This window comes from Vicugna pacos, chromosome 29 (assembly GCF_048564905.1).
Source record: "Vicugna pacos chromosome 29, VicPac4, whole genome shotgun sequence".
Classification (NCBI taxonomy): domain Eukaryota; kingdom Metazoa; phylum Chordata; class Mammalia; order Artiodactyla; family Camelidae; genus Vicugna; species Vicugna pacos.
The window spans coordinates 705,442-722,535 of NC_133015.1; the positions used below are offsets into that span (position 1 = coordinate 705,442).

A 17,094-nucleotide genomic window follows, 5' to 3' on the forward strand; every position below is an offset into this window, starting at 1 on the left:
CAACACTACCTCTAAAACTGTACCTGACAGTGGACTCACTGTTACAGTGAGCTTCAGAAATAAATATCGAGGCACTAGTGTGGCCCAGCTTCGTGAAAGCTGTCATCTAGTTTTAGTGAAAAATGATTAAGGTCCTAAAACTGCTTTTTGCCTTTCAGAAATGGCTTCACACATGTATTTGAAAATGGAATGTTAATACATAAGAAGCAGGCAGCAGGTTGACTCTTAGACTCCCCTTGTACTTGTTAGTTCATTTTAGGGCGCTCTTAAGTATAAGTTGTAAATCGTAATCAGGCTATATTAAGAGGCTAAATAGAAGGTTATAATCTTACCCTCCTCCCCATTTCCATACTCCAAGAGACTAAAATAAAACACATCTATCTGCATTGCACTCAATAAAAATGCACACTTTAGAGTCACATAATTGAGAAATACATTCTTAAGTAGGAAATGCTGATTAAGATTGTCATTTTAGAAAACACAAAGGTTATTTGTGTTTTTGTTTCCTTCTGTAAAAGACGTTTTTCTTTTTAAATTATGTGAGAGCTGAGATGTTTATTTTTACTGTGGACTGCTAAGTGTTGGGGTTTTTTTTTAATCAATACTTAGATTGCTAAAATCGTGAGGCATCTCTTGCCATGCTTATTACACATAGATCTTTAAAAATGACAGACTGTAAGACATGTACATTGATAAATCCACACTGGAAAAAGAAAGATTTTTATTTCATTGTGGATTCTCCCCTAGAACTACCATCAAATCTACTTATTTAAAACTATTATTGTAAGATGGGAAAAGAGTTATTATGTATTAAAATCCTTTGGGATTGCTTTTAAATGCAGAAATTTTTTTTTCCGGGTGACATTATTTTTATTGATGGTAAGTGCAAGCAGGTGTGAGTGGCTGTTCCTCTTTCAGAGGGTGCTGAGCTGAAGAAGCTGGGAAGGGAGGGCCAGAGCTGGGCTGTGGATGCAGGATTCACTCCTTACTTGGGTGGGAATGCTGCATTCGCAGAGGAAGATTTACTGCGGGACCAGGCAGAGCACGGGGGAGGCCGGCGGCACCAGCCATCAGGCCGCACTTTCTATCTGAAGAAGAGCCGCGTCGGCAGCCTCAGGTCTCCGGGGGTCTTCCTCGGTGCCTCGTGGAGGTTCTGGCTCTGGCTTGGCCTCCAGCGCAGGCCGGGCTTCGGGCTGGCCCTCAGCACTCCGGCCGGGCCCAAGGCGAGGTGGCTTAACAGGCGTGGGTGCCGGCGCAGCAGGGCCTTTACGGCCCTAGAAGGCCCCTCGCAGGCGCTGGACCTTCTGCACCCGGTGCGCCGCAGCCGCCGCGCCCTGGTCTCCGCGGGCTCCTCGTCGGAGCGCTCCTCGGCTTCGGCCTCGGGCTGCTCTGGGCCAGCTTCGGCCTGTTCCGCCGGGCCTGAGGGCTCCGACGCCTTCCGGAAGGCTCTGGCTGGGAGTTCTGCCTCTTCCTGGAAGAGCAGAACGCGGAGCTTCCCGCGCGCCACCAGCAGCCCGCGGTCGGCCTCCCGCCGCGGCCCCGGGCCGGCGCGGCGCCCGGCGCTCCTGGGCAGCACCCGCGCGCGCGCCCACGCGCTCCGCCCCGGCCCGCAGCCGCGCCGGCGTGCTGCTCGCGGTGTGGTGGCTGCGACTCAGCGCGCCCGGGCCACTCTGGATGCGGCTCACGGGGCCGGCCAGGCCCCCCTGCCGCTCGCGCGGCGCCTCCAGCATGGTGGCCAGCTTCCCAGCAGGGTCACCGCGGCGACCGTGTGCACCGGGCCCTCGGGCCCAGGCCCTGGCTCCAGCGCACTCTCCCCGATGACACCCGACCGTCCCGCTTGCTCTCCGCGCAGCCGCCGGCTGCGCTCTGGGCTGGGGCTGCCTTTCCCGGCTCCTCCCCAGCTCCGGCCCTGAAGAACATTTTTTAAGCAACTTAATTAACCTTTGGTCTATGCTAACCACAGCAAAAAGAAGTTTGCAAGGTTGTGAAGCAACTAAAATTCTCTGACAGTCTTGTTGAATATATAAATTGATACAACCACTCTAGAAAATTATCTGGTAGTTTTTTATAAGATTAAACCTACACCTACTTTGTGACCCAACAATTTTGCCGTGAGGTGTTTATCCAAGAAAAATGAAAACGTAGGTCATAAAAAGACTAGTACAAAGCTGTGATTTTTGTAGAAATTTGTAGAACGTCTACATTTGGTCACCTGACCAAAGGTCTGTGGCGTTTGACCTGCTGCAGGGAAAGCCCGTCTGCTAGTGCTGACACACGTGCGTTTCTGTCATCGGTCGTGTGCTCCAGTAGGACCCTGCTACTTGATGGCCGGGTAGAACTCAGAAGAGGCCTGCAGAGTCAGGAGCATCTTTTCCTATTCAATGACCTGTTCGTTGTGGCCACAATCAAGTGAGTATGCTCTATACACTCTCCCCTGGTTGTCATTATAAAATTGCATTTCCACTGACAAAGGCAACCTTTCTGTTCTTTGCTTACTATGAGACTATCTGGACTCTGTTACTATAGCTAATATCTGAAGTGAGTTTTATGTTTGGTTTGGTTTGGTTTTGAAAAGAGTGTTTCAGTTACTTATTCATTCAATAGGTGTTCATTTAGACCCCACTCTGTGCCATGTTCTCTGTAAATACAGGGGATGCAAAGAAGACTGTGATGGACATGATCCCTGCTTTTGTATTTTTTATGTGTAGACATTATCTTCATTGTTACTTTTAGCAGTTTATTCTTTAAACACTTTTTAGAATCCTAAACGTTACAGTTTGGACTCCAGACATTTTCTCCCAAGACACTGAGGTAAGCCTCAATTGCCCAAATGTCCTTTCCCTTTCCTTTTATACACTGTGGGCCTCTGAATTCTTATACATCAACAAGGACTCCTTTCTCTGAGTTGTTGTGCAGAGGTAGAAATGAATACTGTGCTTAGGACACGTGATGTTGTAGAACTCAGCCTGATTGGCCAACCGTTTTACATCACACCAGTCATTGTTACTCCATAATCAAGATGCTGTTCAATTGGTTTGTAAAACATTCACTCCGCCTAATTCCAGTCACCCAGCACTCTGGACTGAGTGTGTAGTGTCAGCGTGGTAGCCTGGGTCAGGTCCAGCACACTTTGCTGCGATAACACAGAACAGTGAGAGCCGACTGGCCAGCATCCTGTTTACTGGAGGCCTAGTCCACAGCTCTGCAGGTCTGCATGGCAAGAGGAATCAGCTGCCCACTATCTGAAGTGATTTCTTGGGGTCAGTAGAGTCTCTCTCTCAGTCTCTGCTTCCTTGATGCTTTCATTCTAATGTGTGGGGGCAGACATTACAAATTGTACTTAGTGTTGAGAAGAAAATAGAGTGCTGGTTGAAGTGAAATATGGGATATATGTTAGGTAGGTGTAGTCAAGGGGGAAAAAAATCAATGAAGATATTCAGATATTAGGAAGATGGGCAGAGGAGACAGCAGGTACAAAGGTGGTGGGGAAAGCTTTGACCTTTGGAGGAGTTAAAAGAAAGCCTGTCACTGGAGCATGATAAGTAGGGGAAGTAGGCAAGGATCAGCTTATCAGGACCTTTGGGGGCTGCTTTAATTGTCTGTTGTCATACAACAAATTATCCCAAAACACAACAGCTTATGAGTATGAATGTCTTTGTACATTTTCTCTGAGCCAAGAATCTGAAAGTGGCTTAGCTGGTCGTTCTGGCTCAGAGGCTCTCATGAGGTTGCAGTCAAACTGTTGACCATGGTGACAGTCATGTCAGAGCTTAAATGGAGCTAGAGAATCCCCTTCCCATCTCACTCAGGGGGGCTGGCAGGCCTCAGGTCCTCAGCGGCTGTTGGCCCAGGGCTGTAGGTCTTCTCCAGGTAGGTCTCCTCAAAGTGAAAGATCCAAGAACGTGAGGAAGAGAGTACATAAGGGAAAGACCACCCAAAACAGAAGCTGCAGTCTTATAACCTGTTTTGGCAGTGGCATACCATCATTTCCAGTGTCTGCTGCTGGCCACAGAGACCAACCTTGGTGCAGTTGGGAGGGAACTAAACAAGGGTATGAATATCAGAAAACAGGCATCATTGGGGACCATTTTGGAGGCCGGGTACCACAAAGGCTATGATGGGAGTTTGGATTTTATTCCAAAGGGTTTTAATTAGTTCATATTTTAAAAATATTGTTCCAGCTATGACAGATAATGGATTAGAGGGTTGGCAAGAGTAGAAGCAGGGAGACTCAACAGGAGGTTATTGTCCTAGACCTGATAAGAGATAGTGAGGGCCTTAACTGGGGAAATGGCAGTTACATGAAGGATACCGACATATTTGGAATATACTGTAGAGATAACCAAAAGAATTCACTTTTCACACAACACTAAATGCCAATGCAGTTAACATCCAGCCTAGAAAACAGTGGTTGCAACTTGCTCCATCCCCCATTCTTATTGTTTATGAAACATCCTAAAAGGTAAGAGTCGTTTAACAAATCCAGTCTCATCAAAGAGACTGTTAGTCACTAGAGAATAGTAAACACTTTTTTCTACTATCCACATCCTCACACCTAAGTTACACAATGTCATAGATAAGACATGGTTGGGGAGGAGATCCAGACAGTGGAGTGGGAGGACGGTGAGCTCACCTACCCCCAGGAACATATCAAAAGTACAGCTACATGTGGAGCAATTCTCACTGAAAAGCTGGAGACTGGCAGAAAGACTTTTCTACAACCAAGGCTGCAAAGAAAGATCTGTAAGAAGTCAGGTAGAAAGGCAGGAGAAGCAATCAGGTCGGGGCCCCCACCCCTAGGAGGGGACACAGAAGATGGGGGTATCATGGGCTTGCAAATCTTACCTGGGGAACGAGTGATTTGAAACATATATTGGGCATCCTAGCCAATACCAAGAAGACAAGTCCCTTTGAAAACCAGTAGGAGGGCTGTAAGAAACCGAGAGTCCACTCATGAAGAATGTGCACACACTCTTGCTTACTCCTCAAACCAAGTGGAGGAAGCAGATTAAAACTGCCCAGGGCTCTGACCCAGTGCACACCCCGGCATCGTCTCTGACTAGCTCAACTCCCAACCAGGGTGTTGCCAAGAAGAGTGTGCACTTGGAGGACACAGAACCAGCTTAGACACAGCACTGCAATTGAATGAGCCAAGGACATTTATCACTGGCACTCATGTAGGTGACAGATTGGGAGCTGTCTGGAGCTCTGACTGGTATACTGGGGACTGCCCCAGTGTGCACCCCAGCTGCACCAGGTAGCCATGCCAAATTCCTCTTCATCACTGCTCCCCTCTGTGGCAAAGGTGCCACTGCTGGGAGAAGGAAGAGTACACATTTAGAGGGAACAGAACTAGCTCAGACCTGACCCTCAGGGTTTCTGTTCCAACACCTTTGGACCTGACCCTGGCCCCAGTAGGGTGGTGATGGCCACTGAGCATAGGAGAAGCTCCAGCTCACACCTGGCTCAGGGTGTAGCCACTCCATCTCCAGCCCTACCTCTCACCAAGGTGATAGGTGGCAGCGTATCCTGGGAGAAGACATGACCCACACTCAGTTAAGATCCAGCTCTCCCACCAAAGCCACTCAGAATGTGCAGACTTGCATAGGTATGCTCCCATACAAGGACACCCTTTTAATGAGATAAGTAAGTGTTTCACCTAATTTCATAGAGACAGAGAAAGTTAGACAAAATAAAAAGACATAGGAGTTTGTTTCAAACAAAAAGCAAACAAAAAACCCTAAAAAACAACAAATGAAACAGATAAAGAACATACCAGATAAAGAGTTCAAAGCATTAGTAGTCAAAATGCTGCCTGAACTTGGGAAAAGAATAGATAAAAACAGTGAGAATTTTGACAAAGAACTAGAAAATACAAAAAGCACCAGTCAGAGCTTGAGAATACAGTAACGGAAATGAAAAACATACTAGAAGGAGCTAATAGCCAGGTAGGTGATACAGATGACTGTATAAGTGATCTTGAAGACAGGATAATGGAAATCACCCAATGAAAAAAGAAAAACAAATTAAAAAATAAAGACAGTTAGAGGGGACTATAGGACAACATGAAGAGTACTAATACTCATATTATAGGATCCTAGAAGGAGAAGGGAGAGAGAAAGGGGCCAAAAATGTATTTGAGGAAATTATGGCTGAAAACTTCTCAAACTGAAGAAGGAGACAGATAACCAGGTACAAGAAGCACATGGGATACTTCCAAAACAAAATGATACCAAAGAGACCCACATCGAGACATGTCACATTAAAATGGCAAAAGTTAAAGAGAGCATTCTAAAGGCAGCAAGAGAAAAACAGAGTCACATTAAGGGAACCCCCTTAAGGCTATCAGCTGATTTTTCTGGAGAAACTTTGCAGACCACAATAGAGTGACATGATATATTTAAAGTGCTGAGAGATAAAAACCTACAATCTAGGACACTCTACCAGCAAAGTTGCCACTCAGAATTAAAGGAGAGATAAAGAACTTCTCAGACAAGCAAACTTAGAGTTCATCAAAACTAACAACCCTAAAACTTGTTAGAGAGTCTTCTCTAAGTAGAAAAGACAAGGCTACAACAAGAAGTAACAAGTTAGTGGAATGTATGTGTGTATATGCATGACTGGGACATTGTGCTGTACACCAGAAATTGACACATTGTAACTGACTGTACTTCAATTTTTAAAAGGAAGTAACAAGTTACAGAACAGTAAAAATCATACTTGTAAAGGAAAATACATAGTAAAGGCTGTGGATAATGACTTAAGTAAGATAGTATGAAGATTAAAAGATAAAAATTGTAAAAATCAACTACAACTAAAACAAACAGTTAAGGGATAAACATGAAGTTGTAAAATATGACATCAAAAAAAGAAAATGTGGGGGAAGGAAGAAAAAAATGTAGATCTTTAGAATGTGTTTGAATTTAAATGACTATCAGTTTAAAATAAGTAGATACAGATCAACATATATAAACCCCATGGTAACCACAAATCAAAAGCCTACAACAGATACACAAAAGCTAAGAAAAAAAGGAACACAAGCATTCTGCTAAAGAAAATCATTAAACCACAAAAAAAGAGACAGAAGAACTACAAAAACAACCAGAAAGCAAGCAACAAAAATGGCAGTAAGAGTGCATACCTATCAATCACTCTTTAAATGTCAATGGAAAAAATGCTGACATCAAAAAATAGAGGGTGGCTGATTTGGATTAAAAAACAAGACCCTTCTATATGCTGCCCACAAGAGACTCACTCCAGAGCTAAAGACACAGACAGCCTTAAAGTGGGGAGGAGGGTGTGGAAAAAGATACTTCATGCAAATAGAAAAGACAAAGCTAGAGTAGCAATACTCATATCAGACAAAGTAGATTTTAAAACAAAAGCTGAACAAAGATGAAGAAGGGAATTAACGATAAGGGAGTTAGTATAAGAAGAGGATATTACACTCATTAACATATGTGTACCCAATACAGAAGCACCTAAGTATATAAAGTAGACATTAGCAGACATAAAGGGAGAAACTGACAGTAGGTGACTTTAAGACCACATTTACAATGGGCAGATCATCCAGACAGAAAATCAGTGCAGGTGCTTTATAAGAATGGCAATAACCAGGGCTTTTTATAGATACACAATGGTTATGAGCATAATAAATAAGCTTGAGTCCACTCTGCTCAAGTTCAGATTCTATCTCTGCTAGTTAAGCGGTTTGACTTTTGACAGATTACTTTAACTCCCTATGACATTTCCTTATCTATAAAGTGTTTGAAGATTAAACCAAATAATATGTGTTAAGTGTTTACAACAATGAATGGCAAATGGTAAGTTCAATAGATGCTGACCATTAGAATGGAAGTCATTCTTAATGCTTTCAGACAGCACCTTGTTATTTGTATAAGGAAATGGATACTTTTGGCACTTTATTGATCTAGGGAAGGATTTTTTCCAGATCAATAGACACATAAAGTGCCCACATGGTATCTGAATTATCTAATATAAAGAGAGGTCTGCATCAAAAGACACAAAATGTATGAAAACAGATATGGAAACACACTTTTCCTTCCAAAAGTTTCATAGTGTCAGTTTTATGTTACCTAAATAGCTGCCATCAAGAAATAAATTTTTAAAAGAAAAAAAAATCTTCAGTCTGTTTCATTTAAAAAAATCTAATGATTCATAGCGATAAAAAATATTGAAATGAAATATAGAATGAAGCCATTGTGCCACGAAGCACTTTACTGTTACACTTCAGTGGTGTGCCCTACAGGAAGCGTAGATGAGGCTTTGAATCTAGACTGTCCTTCGTGTATATAGTTCCTGCAAAATCCCCTTTCATTTTATAAATCCTGCAGAAGAGTTTTAGTTTTAAATATCCCATGTGTAATTTTCAGGATACTTTCCTGTAAAGTATCTTGGATTTCGTTTTAGCTTCTGGTGTTTCCACAAATGGCTCTGAATGATAGGAAATACACAGGTTTCCAGAATATTCTCTTAATCCTTCCCTGTGCCTTCCATTTAAGTCTCGGGTTCATTATGAGCATTAAATCTGTGAACTAGGCTGAGATACAATGGTTTCAATACCAAGGTTCTAAGGAGGTTTAGGTAGAAATTGTCAAAAAGCAATTTCATTGCCATCTTAAAGAAGATCAACTTCTGGGTCTCCAGGGATAAATATTAATTGTATCAATTGCTTCTTAGTATTTTTTTTTTCAGTTTAGTGTAGAGTCTATTTTTAGGCTACAGTTTTTCAATTTTAGTCAAAATATATGGGGAAATGGTATGGACAAAATCTTAAGAAAGAAAATTTAAAATAATCTTTGCTTCTAAAGATTAGAAAATCTTATAACTGCCCAGTTGGAAATGCATTATAAATTTCTGTAATTAATTCCAGGTTATATATTTTAGTGTATCTATTGCTCTTAAGATGAAAATTTTATAAGTATTTTTTTAAATAATTTTTTTTTTACTCTTTTGTTCAACCACTAAAATATTTTTGGAAGTAAGCAAGTTATAAATAGTAAATGAATCAGTTTTTTGTAACAGCAGCAAGTTTAAAATAAGGGGTTTTGATCCAAATGCAATGCTCAGTATAGAATAATAAAGTCACAAGGTTATAATTATTTCCTGTCACAAATGCAGACATTAGGACTAATACACCAAACGGCTCAAAGGCCTTTTTGGGCCAAGGTAGCCAACCGTGTTACCGTTCATCGTGCTAGGCACCGAAGATAAAAATAGTGAGTAACAGATTCTTTGCCCGTGATTAGTGAGAACTGTCCTCTTATCACAAGTGCAGAAGTTGTCATAAAATTTAACAAGCCGAATTACAAGAAGCCCCTGACTGGTTTTTATCTTTCTAGATACAACAACCTTAAGATAAAAAATAAAATAAAGTTAAGTGACATGTGGACGGCAAGCTGCGTGGATGAAGTGGAAGAAGGCAACACCAGCACCGCAAGATCCTTTGTCCTGGGCTGGCCCACCGTGAGCTTTGCAGCCACTTTCAGGTGAGAGCCGCGGCTGGTCCATGGGCTGGCTGCTGCGAAATCCCATCAGCTATGGAATGACTAGGGTGGAAGAAAAAAAATTAATCAGATTTTGTTCCAGTTTTGTTCTTCCGATTTTTTAAAGGAAATACTTTCTTCTGATTGATCTGTTCTGAAGCCAGTAACTCGTCTTTTGACACACCCCACTGGAGGCTCCCGTATGCCTTATATTTTTTCCCAAAGAGCTTTTTATTAAAATATGTGAAATATATTGGTAAATACTGAGAACTCTTGAAATCATTATCTTGGTTTGAGCAGTGATTGCTAAAGGGGCTACCAAAACATCTCAAGCACTGTGGAAGAGGAGGGGGTGGTCAGAGCTCTAGGACCCCCTCTCCAACATCCCCTTCCCTCGTGGTCAGGTATTGTTTTATACGCTGAGCTTTCAACTTGACTTTTCAAACCACTGAAGCAGACCTTTACTGAAACAAATTTTATAATATTCTCCAATTAATTTTGAATAACTGGTTTATACTCCCAAATTTTCTAAAAAAAAATTAATTATAGAAATGAATTTAATGTCATGAAATAATGTGGTTCCTGAATTGTGTATCATGTTCTGATTTAGCGTCTATAGAGATGTGACAGTCAAGAGCAAATATATGATACAAGGAGTGAAAGTCAGTTTCCTAAGACTCACTCCTTGGTGGGGATGGAGTTGGAGAATGTATGAATAGAGAATGTTTGTGCTCTCATCCTGAACATGCTCAGTTGGCACTTTTCACATCAAGGTGAGCCGACCAGGACTCTAACTTGTGATTTTGAACAACTGCATCCTCAAGTCCAGTGTAATGTTGAAAGAGCTTGAAAGAGCTGGTTTTCATCACATGCACACAATGTTTTTCTTTCTGCTTCTTCTCTCCTCACTACCATCAAACTCCTCAGGCATCATCTTAAAGCTAGAGAACTAAAAATTTTTAAGCTACTAATTATCTGATGAAGGAAGAGCATGCCATGAAGTTCTGTTATGCACCACTGGCTTACCAAAAGATTTCAAGAACTTATTTGGAAGAAAGCATGTGTTTATATCATTCTCAGCATATCTTCTTTTCCATGACAGGTTTCTCTAGATATTATCATTTCCTATTGTTTAATCTCCTTGGAGTTTACAGCTGAAAGGAAGCGATTTCAAGTGAGGGCTGGGACTACATGACATCTTTAGTTGAGTAGTTTTTTCATGAAACTTTTTTTAAGAAGAAGAGAAAATGTAGAAACAAGTTCTACAATACATTATAATTCCTGGAAAAGTACAGCACTTTAACCAAATGGTTAAGTTAACATTACTAGTGATGTTGTGTGAATATCTGCCCCTTGAAGAGCAATTCACTCCTGCAGCACCTCTCCCCAAAACCATAACCTCAGTCTAATCATAAGAACAGAATCAAAGAAGCTCAAATTGAGGGATGCTCTGTAGGATTACCTAACCAGTAAGCCTCAAAACTGTCAAGGTCAAAAAAAAAAAAAATAGGAAAAGACATAGAAATAGTTACTAAGGAGACATGATAACTAAATGCAATGTGGTATCTTGGATGGATCCTAGAACAGAAAAAAGGACATTAATGGGAAAACTGGTGAAATCTGAACAGTCACGATTCCCATAGAGGAATCGAAAGCTAGGAGTGAGGTATATAGACTTTCTGTACTATCTTTGCAGTGTTTCTGAAGATTTTAAATTATTTCCAAATTAAAAGATTACTTTTGTTTAAAAAAAAAAGTAGTGTTGAAGAGTTCAGACTCTAGTTTGGCAGAGTGAGGTCTCAACAAACAGACTGACCACTCTACAGATAACAATTGTAAACCCAAAGTAAAATACAAACAGCAACAAACTACCTGAAGATCCTGAAAAGTAAGCAAAAATTAGCATATTTTGGAGAAGAAATGAACCTTGGAATGAGGCAGCAACTCTAGGTGAGTTTCCTGTTTTTAAGGCATTGGCTTGAGGGCAGGCTGCAGGCACATTGTGGTGCAGGAAAACCAAGCCGACAAAAAGCCGCAGTCTTTCTGGGCTCAAGAACCAAAGTACAGAGTCTGGGTCAGCCACCACCACAGGAACGTGAGGGGGAAATCTCAAAAAGGAGAGTATCAGAGAAGAGAAGCTCTAGAATTTTTGTTTAGACTGTGCCCCAGCCTCTGGCTGAAGGCTGAACCGCACATGCATGGCACAGACTTAAAGCAGTCTGGAACTAAGGCTGAAAAAATTGAACAGAGGTGCTGCTCAACACAGGTGAGAGAAAGTTTTCAGCTTGAGTCTAATAAAGTTAGTTGTTAAAACAAAAACATCAACAGTGTTTAGCAAATATAACAAAGCTCAGAGTCTCCAAAACAAAGCATTCCTAATGTCCAGAATGCAATCTAAAATTTCTTAACATATGAAAAACCTAGAGAGGAAAAGATAATAAATAAAAGCCAGCCCTCAGATAATTCATATGTTGGAATTACCATAAAAGAACTTTAGGCGGCCCCGCCCCCAGCGCGGGCATCCCCCCCACCCCCCCCCCCCCGCCGGCCGGGAGGCTGGCGAGCAGCCAGTCGCTGCGCGCTCGGCGCTTTCTCGGCGCGCCTCGCACGGGCTCAGCCGATGGACAGTCTTGGGCAGCAGCTGCGAAGGCTAGAGCCCAGGGAAGAGTGTGCCTAGGGGAGGTTCCCAGCTGCTTTCCCTCCGCCAAGTCGCCCTGCTTTTGCTTCTCAAGCCGCTCTCCAGGCCTCTGCTGTCTCCTACTCACAGCTGACCTGCCCGCTTTGAGCCGTTTTCTCCCAGTGGCAGAGATGGGCCCCTCGCCAGTCCTGTCAAAGGACAGTGACCAGCTTGGCCTCAGCCTGCTCTGACCCAGGCCTGCCGCTCTGGCTGTGCAATCCTGGGCAAGTTGCCACTTCGCTCTGAGCTGCTTGCTGGGCGCAGGGCATCCCTACCCGAGGTGGTGGAGAGGACCCCGCTAAATGGTGCCTAGAATAAGCTTGAGCAGGGTACGTGCTCAGTGAACGTAAAAACGCCACTCAGTGCTTGGTTTTGAAGTCCTGTAGCCAAATGAAGGATCAGTCTCAAGCGAAACTTATGCGAGCCCCGCGGGCCTCCCTCTGACCTGTTGCTGAAGCACGCCCCTTGCCCCAGGCCCAGCATGCGCTTGTCGGTGCGGAGGGCACTGCTGGCAGCTGGCTTCGCCCTGGCCCCGGTGCTGGCGGTCCAGCTTGGGCAGCAGGTGCTGGAGTGCCGGGCGGTGCTGGGGGGCCCGCTGGGCCCCCGACGGACCATGCAGCCGGAGCAGGAGGACCTGGTGATGGTGGGCGCGGACCACGTGGAGTACCGCTACGGCGAGGCCGTGCTGCTTATCTTCGTGGGGGGCGTGCCCCGGAGCGGCACCACGCTGACGCGCGCCATGCTGGACTCCCACCCCGAGGTGCGCTGCGGCAAGGAGACCCGCATCATTCCCCGCGTGCTGGCCATGCGCCAGGCCTGGTCCAAGTCCGGCCGGGAGAAGCTGCGGCTGGACGAGGCGGGCGTGACGGACGAGGTGCTGGATGACGCCATGCAGGCCTTCATCCTGGAGGTGATCGCCAAGCACGGTGAGCCGGCCCGCGTCCTCTGCAACAAGGACCCCTTCACGCTCAAGTCATCCGTCTACTTGTCGCTCCTGTTCCCCAACTCCAAATTCCTGCTGATGGTGCGGGACAGTCAGGCCTCCGTGCACTCCATGATCACCTCAGCAGCTACCGCGACTGCCTCACCAAGAGGAACAAGGCCATCGAGGTGATGTAAGCCCAGTGCATGGAGGTGGGCAAGGACAAGTGCCTGCCCGTGTACTACGAGCGGCTGGGGCTGTACCCCCGGCGCTCCCTCAAGCGCATCCTCGACTTCCTCGGCATCGCCTGGAGTGACAGCGTCCTGCACCACGAGAACCTCATCGGCAAGCCCGGGGGCGTCTCCCTGTCCAAGACTGAGCGGTCCACAGACCAGGTCATCAAACCCGTGAGCCTGGAAGCTCTCTCCAAGTGGACCGGCCACATCCCCAGGGATGTGATTAGGGACATGGCCCAGGTCGCCCCCATGCTGGCTCGGCCCGGCTACGACCCCTATGCAAACCCACCCAGCTACGGCAGTCCCGACCCCATTGTCGTCAACAACACACACAGGGTCTTGAAAGGGGACTGTAAAACACCAGCCAATCTGAAGGGCTATTTTCAGGTGAACCAGAACAGTACCTCCTCCCACATAGGAAACTCACGATTTCCGGATCTCTGCAAATGGCTTTGTTGCCGGAAGAGAAGAAACTGCATTCGAGTGGAAATCGGACCTCTAATCCAAGCATATTGCTTGCTGTTAATCGCCAAATCAGGACTGCTCGTGAGAAATGTATTTGCATATATTTGCAAAAAGCTGAACATTGAAAACTTAACCTTAAAACACTCTATCTTAGGACACTCCGGGGTAGAGAAGCAACAGTGTGGAAGAGTTTGGCTTTTGAAACTTAAATATTTTATATGTTTCCCCCTAGAGAACTTTTTCTTTTGAAGAAAGGGGTTTGCCATCCTCCTTAATTTGCAGGACCACCGTGGTGACTTTGTTTGCCAGGACAAGGCCCGCCACCTGTGCCTCTCCCGTTAACTCTTAACTTTTGAATTCAGAGAATCTATTTAAGAATTTAATATATGAGGCTTTCTTTGATTCCTCCTCAGTTCTACTCAGTTTCACAGAGGAAAAAAATATATATTATTTGAATCAAAAGAAAAAAAAAAGAACTTTAAAGCAGCTCTTATGACTATGCTCAGTGGGTAAAGGGAGAAGCCAATTAAAATGAATGAAAAGATGGGAAAGCTAAGCAGAGAAATAGAAAATATTTGTAAAAGCCAAATGAAAAATCTAGATCTAAAGTTGTAATATCTTAAATTTTTAAAAATCCCCCCTGTAGCCTTAGTTGCAGAATGGAAATGAAAGAGAAATGAGTCAGTGAATTTGAAGGTACATTGATAGAAATTGTCCAATCTGAGGAATAGAGAAAACAACGATTTTTTTAATGCCTTGGTGCCTAGGAAGAAGCCTCTGCACCTGCTCCTTATAACCATTTCCTCCAGGGTCTTCTGTTTCCTTAGGCACCTCAACTGAATGGCACATAGTTCCCAGCTAACTCTCTGGAATGGTACTCTTAATCACCTCCCAAATTTGAAGGGATCTTCCCAGACTATTTTCTCCTTTTTCTTTCTCTAAGATACACTGCTTGCTTCTCTCCTGGCTCTTGTCTTAGACGTTTATGAAACGCTGAAATAACCTTGATTTGGGAGTATTTCTGGTTTTAGTTCTACAAAAATGCCTGAGATTAGGAATTACTAGGGAAGGAGAATTCTTGCATAGAGCAAGAGCTAGGGGAAAATGCAAGAAGATTACCAAAGTAATCTCAGTGAATTAATTTGTTTGTTCATAATTTGCTTATTTTAAAGTAAAGTATGCTATATATTCAAACAATGGAACACGAAGCAGCACTGAGGATGAATGAGCTAAAACCACATGCAGTAAAATGGATACGTCTCACAAACACAATGTTAAACAAAAGAAGTCGGGTATGAAACTTTGCGTGCTATATGGTTATATTTATATAAAATGCCCAAATACACAAAACTGTTGTGTTGTATTAGAAGTCAGGATAGTAGGAACTTGTGCCTGAAAAGGAACACAAGGAAACCTTCCAAGGTGGTTTTCTGTTTCTTACTCTGGGAGCCTGTCAAACGGGGTGTGTTCAATTTGTGAAAATTCTTCAAGCTGGACAATTAAGCATTGTACAAGTTCTCTCTGTGTATCTTATATGTCAATAACAAGTTCAAGGTTTACAATACTGACTGTTTAAAGGGACAGTTTTATTTAATTGCTTTGAAAAAGGTACAAGTCTAAAGAAAAACCTAATTTTTTCAAAATAGATTTTTTTTTTGCCAAATAAATGCAGTATTTGACATAAATGAACTTAGAAAATCTTCTGTTCGGAAAAGGAGAAGGCATCAAAGGTTGTAAGGGACTAAGAAAGATGAAAATTTGTCAGTGGCAAAGAGATATAATGAACTTTCTGATGACCAATCCTGGGAGATTGCTCATGGAGAAAATTGTTAAACAACAGAGTTAGGAACAAGTTACAAATATTGTTAAGTGTATTTTTTCTGGAGCAAGAAAGTAATTGAGGTTTCCAACTTCTTGAAGATTAGAAATATGATTTTAAAAGCTACTGAGTAACAAGACTATGTAGAAATAAACTTTAAATTATTTTTAACTTTAAGAATTAAATACAGCAGTGACTTCAGAAAAATTATTAATCAATAGTAATTTAGTTGTAAATAAGTTGATGTTAATCAGAAGATTACAGTAATTAAGAATAAGTTTTCTATGAACTAAATTACTGAATTATAGTTCTGCCATATGTATAGAGAAATAAATGTTTCCTTTACTGACAGCAAACTGGTTTCTGAGCCAAGATATTTCCATCAGTATGCCAAATTTCTCCTTAATCTCTTTAATCTCAAATTAAGCATATTTTCTGTTTGCATGACACTTAAAGCTACAAAAACACTCTTGAGATAATTAGCCCAGTTTTACAGATGTGGAAACCGAAGCTTAGAGATGTTAAGTGATTTGCCCATGATAATACGTCTTGCATATATTTTTGAAGCCAGGTGTTGGAATTCCAAATCAAGTACTTTTTCCACTATAAGGATATTACTTGTAACAGAGCCATAAAGTAAGAAAGTGGATCTTTCTTGGATCCTTCCAAGAGGTTTTAGTTAAAAACTAAAACCTGACTGTGTAGTTTTTCCTAACGGGGATTTTCAGTTCTGGGTTCTCCAGAACACAGTTTTGCCCAGGGTTGCAGCAGTACCGTGCACCCCCGTCAGCAACAATGGGCTGCTGATATTTTGTCTGGATTGATGCTCTTAATTTGTTAGGATAAGTGTTCTATGCGGTTTAATTGTTCTCTCCCATTTTCTTTCATTGCAGTTCTCCAGAACAAAAGGGCAAATGGCTCTCTCTCCTTCAGAGGTATTTTTTCAGTATACATATTTTTAATCTTTCAGGTGTAGTTAAACGATTAAATTCTTCTCTGCAGGGATGTGCCCCAAACTATTCCTCTTTCCCTTAGTGGAAATTGTTCGTTTGTCCTCAGAATAATCTGAGGTTTAGACTGTATGCCAAACTATGTGCTGTAAATAATGTTCTCTCATTACATGTACTTCTTACTTTCTAGGAAGGAGAACATTGAGGTCTGGATCATGTTAGACAGAATTTAGTTAATAATCTCTCCCATCACTTTCTTTGTCTCCAACATGTCACTTGCAGCTCACAGTTTCCTCAAAGCGTGTATTAAGTTTCCACACATGGAGGGTTTTCTGCTGAGCACCTCCGAATTCAATTATTATCCCTACCTCTGAGCATACAGACTAAAATGGTCAATTTAGATCCATCTCTGATTCCTGTGGAACTTCCCCCTTCCTCCCTGCTGCCCCTTTCCAAGCAGTGGAGATAACCAAGATGCACACTCCCCTGGAGAGCTCAGTGAGAAGGGAAAGGCCACTG

The 17,094-nt window shown here is 43.0% G+C and overlaps 1 protein-coding gene and 2 pseudogenes across 1 annotated transcript in view; 2 read left to right on the forward strand and 1 right to left on the reverse strand.

The window, feature by feature from the left end:
- The window catches only part of LOC116277890 (rho GTPase-activating protein 20-like), a 69,876-nt gene that overhangs the window by 25,971 nt on the left and 26,811 nt on the right, over positions 1 to 17,094 (forward strand). The window contains exons 3-5 of the mRNA XM_072951694.1: positions 2,248 to 2,409; positions 9,363 to 9,509; positions 16,519 to 16,560. Coding sequence (XP_072807795.1) covers positions 2,248 to 2,409; positions 9,363 to 9,509; positions 16,519 to 16,560 — 351 coding nt within the window. The remainder of the gene's footprint in view (positions 1 to 2,247; positions 2,410 to 9,362; positions 9,510 to 16,518; positions 16,561 to 17,094) is intronic.
- LOC140690219 (caveolae-associated protein 3 pseudogene) lies at positions 768 to 2,150 on the reverse strand (annotated as a pseudogene).
- Positions 12,653 to 14,055, forward strand: LOC140690152 (protein-tyrosine sulfotransferase 2 pseudogene; annotated as a pseudogene).